The sequence below is a fragment of the Amaranthus tricolor genome, chromosome 16 (assembly GCF_026212465.1).
Source record: "Amaranthus tricolor cultivar Red isolate AtriRed21 chromosome 16, ASM2621246v1, whole genome shotgun sequence".
Taxonomy (NCBI): Eukaryota; Viridiplantae; Streptophyta; class Magnoliopsida; order Caryophyllales; family Amaranthaceae; genus Amaranthus; species Amaranthus tricolor.
In genome coordinates, this window is record NC_080062.1 from 11,603,082 (window position 1) to 11,605,581 (window position 2,500).

The 2,500-nt window shown below is 36.6% G+C and overlaps 2 protein-coding genes, 1 non-coding gene and 1 pseudogene across 3 annotated transcripts in view; 2 read left to right on the forward strand and 2 right to left on the reverse strand.

Annotated features, from left to right (window-relative positions):
* Positions 1-1,014, forward strand: part of LOC130802050 (photosystem I P700 chlorophyll a apoprotein A1) — a 4,698-nt gene extending 3,684 nt beyond the window's left edge. Inside the window, exon 1 of the mRNA XM_057665964.1 lies at positions 1-1,014. This exon is cut by the window's left edge and continues 3,684 nt beyond it. The gene's annotated coding sequence lies outside the window, so the exon portion shown is untranslated.
* LOC130802052 (photosystem I P700 chlorophyll a apoprotein A2-like) overlaps positions 1-1,014 on the forward strand; it is a 2,372-nt gene extending 1,358 nt beyond the window's left edge. Inside the window, 2 exon segments of the mRNA XM_057665966.1 lie at positions 1-337; positions 339-1,014. The exon segment at positions 1-337 is cut by the window's left edge and continues 1,358 nt beyond it. Coding sequence (XP_057521949.1) covers positions 1-337; positions 339-848 — 847 coding nt within the window. The 3' untranslated portion in view covers positions 849-1,014.
* A 738-nt stretch (positions 1,015-1,752) lies between these two features.
* TRNAG-GCC (transfer RNA glycine (anticodon GCC)) lies at positions 1,753-1,823 on the reverse strand. The gene has a single exon. It is a non-coding gene; the product is annotated as a tRNA-Gly (tRNA).
* A 268-nt stretch (positions 1,824-2,091) lies between these two features.
* Positions 2,092-2,500, reverse strand: part of LOC130802048 (photosystem II CP43 reaction center protein-like) — a 3,890-nt pseudogene continuing 3,481 nt past the window's right edge.

Below are 2,500 nucleotides of genomic sequence, written 5' to 3' on the forward strand. Positions count from 1 at the left end.
TTTGATCGAACCCATATTTGCTCAATGGATACAATCCGCTCATGGTAAAACTTCGTATGGGTTCGATGTACTTTTATCCGCAACAAGCGGCCCGGCATTCAATGCCGGTCGAAGTATATGGTTGCCTGGCTGGTTAAATGCTGTTAATGAGAATAGTAATTCCCTATTCTTAACAATAGGGCCTGGAGACTTTTTAGTTCATCATGCTATTGCTCTAGGGTTACATACAACTACATTGATCTTAGTAAAAGGTGCTTTAGATGCCCGCGGTTCCAAGTTAATGCCGGATAAAAAGGATTTCGGTTATAGTTTTCCTTGCGATGGTCCAGGACGAGGCGGGTACTTGTGATATTTCGGCTTGGGACGCATTTTATTTGGCAGTTTTCTGGATGTTAAATACCATCGGATGGGTTACATTTTATTGGCATTGGAAGCACATTACATTATGGCAGGGCAATGTTTCACAATTTAATGAATCTTCCACTTATTTGATGGGATGGTTAAGAGATTATTTATGGTTAAACTCTTCACAACTTATCAATGGCTATAATCCATTTGGTATGAATAGTTTGTCGGTTTGGGCGTGGATGTTCTTATTTGGACATCTTGTTTGGGCTACGGGATTTATGTTCTTAATTTCATGGCGTGGATATTGGCAGGAGTTGATTGAAACTTTAGCATGGGCTCATGAACGCACACCTTTGGCCAATTTGATTCGATGGAGAGATAAACCGGTGGCTCTTTCCATTGTACAAGCAAGATTAGTTGGATTAGCCCACTTCTCAGTAGGTTATATATTCACATATGCGGCTTTCTTGATTGCCTCTACATCGGGCAAATTTGGTTAATTTTTTGTGTTGTCTTCGCGATAATCTCATTTCTTTCGATGGAAAAGGGAGTCCCCTTTTTATACACTTTTACATCTAGGATCCGACTTGTATCATTGATACTAATAGGAACTGAACCATTATGGCAAGGAAAAGTTTGATTCAGCGGGAGAAAAAAAGACAAAAATTGGAACAAAAATATCATTTGATTCGTCGATCCTCAAAAAAAGAAATAAGCAAAGTAGCATCGTTGAGTGATAAATGGGAAATTCATGGAAAGTTACAATCTCTACCACGTAATAGTGCACCTACACGTCTTCACCGACGTTGTTTTTTGACCGGAAGGCCGAGAGCTAACTATCGAGACTTTGGGTTATCCGGACACATACTTCGTGAAATGGTTCACACATGTTTGTTGCCGGGGGCAACAAGATCAAGTTGGTAAGGATAAAAAGATATTTTTTTCATTTCTATGATCATCATCGATCGTAGAGAGACCCTTTACCATTCTGTACAAATAGGTTATTCTATTTGTACAGATCTGGTAGAGGGCACATTCGCTTTTTGTTTGTCCATTCGTTCTCAGTCCTTTTCTTCGGCGCGGGGTAGAGCAGCTTGGTAGCTCGCAAGGCTCATAACCTTGAGGTCACGGGTTCAAATCCTGTCTCCGCAAAATTTGAATTTTGTCAAAAGTTTGAGGTTTGAATCTGTTAACTAGTAAGTTAATTAAATACTACATTATATTCGTTAATTTAGTTAATGTTAATGTTAGTAATTAGGTTTTTTTGTTTTGATTTTGAAGTGAGAAAAAAAAAAGACCGAGACGGATAGAATCACTACACTATCATCATACACTATAAACTATAAGCCAAATTCTTTATATTTAACATTCTCATAGTAAATTAAATAAAATTACTTTCCCTTGAGCGGATAGCGGGAATCGAACCCGCGTCTTCTCCTTGGCAAAGAGAAATTTTACCATTCGACTATATCCGCATTTTTTCCTTCTTTAGAAGGAATATGTCCCTAGTACATACATATATAATATATATGTGTGGATGATATTTGTGTAGAGTCGGACCCGATACTTTACTTCAAACTTCAAGTGAATTCCAATTTAATTCTTTATTTATTTTATTCAATTCATTCAAGAAATTTTAATTTGACCCCTCCCTATAATTTTTTTGTTTTAGTTATTTGTTTTTTTGTTTGTATTTTTTGTTTTTGGGGGGGGTTATTGTTATATTGTTTCAATTTTACTGTGTCTCACAACCCGTAAAGAATTCGGATTAGGGGGAGGGGTCATTTTTGGATCTGGAACAAATAGGTTCAAGAGATGAGAGAATTAAGGATACCCACCAGAAAGACTAATCCAATCCATAATGATGTACCAGAAAATACAATATTTTTGTTACTTGACCAACCATCGGGAGAAGCAAATACAACGGGTACGCTAATCAATAAGATTGATGAAGTAGCAATTAATGCAAAAACAGCCAATTGGAAAGCTATAGTCATATGTATAATCCTCCAAGCTATCAACAAACGAACTATACCATTTGATCCCTCTATCAATCATTGTACTAAAAGTAATAAATGTATCACGGAGGGATTTTCTACTATGTACTATGAAATTCATTGATTCTCTATAATATGACTTATTTACTACTTTA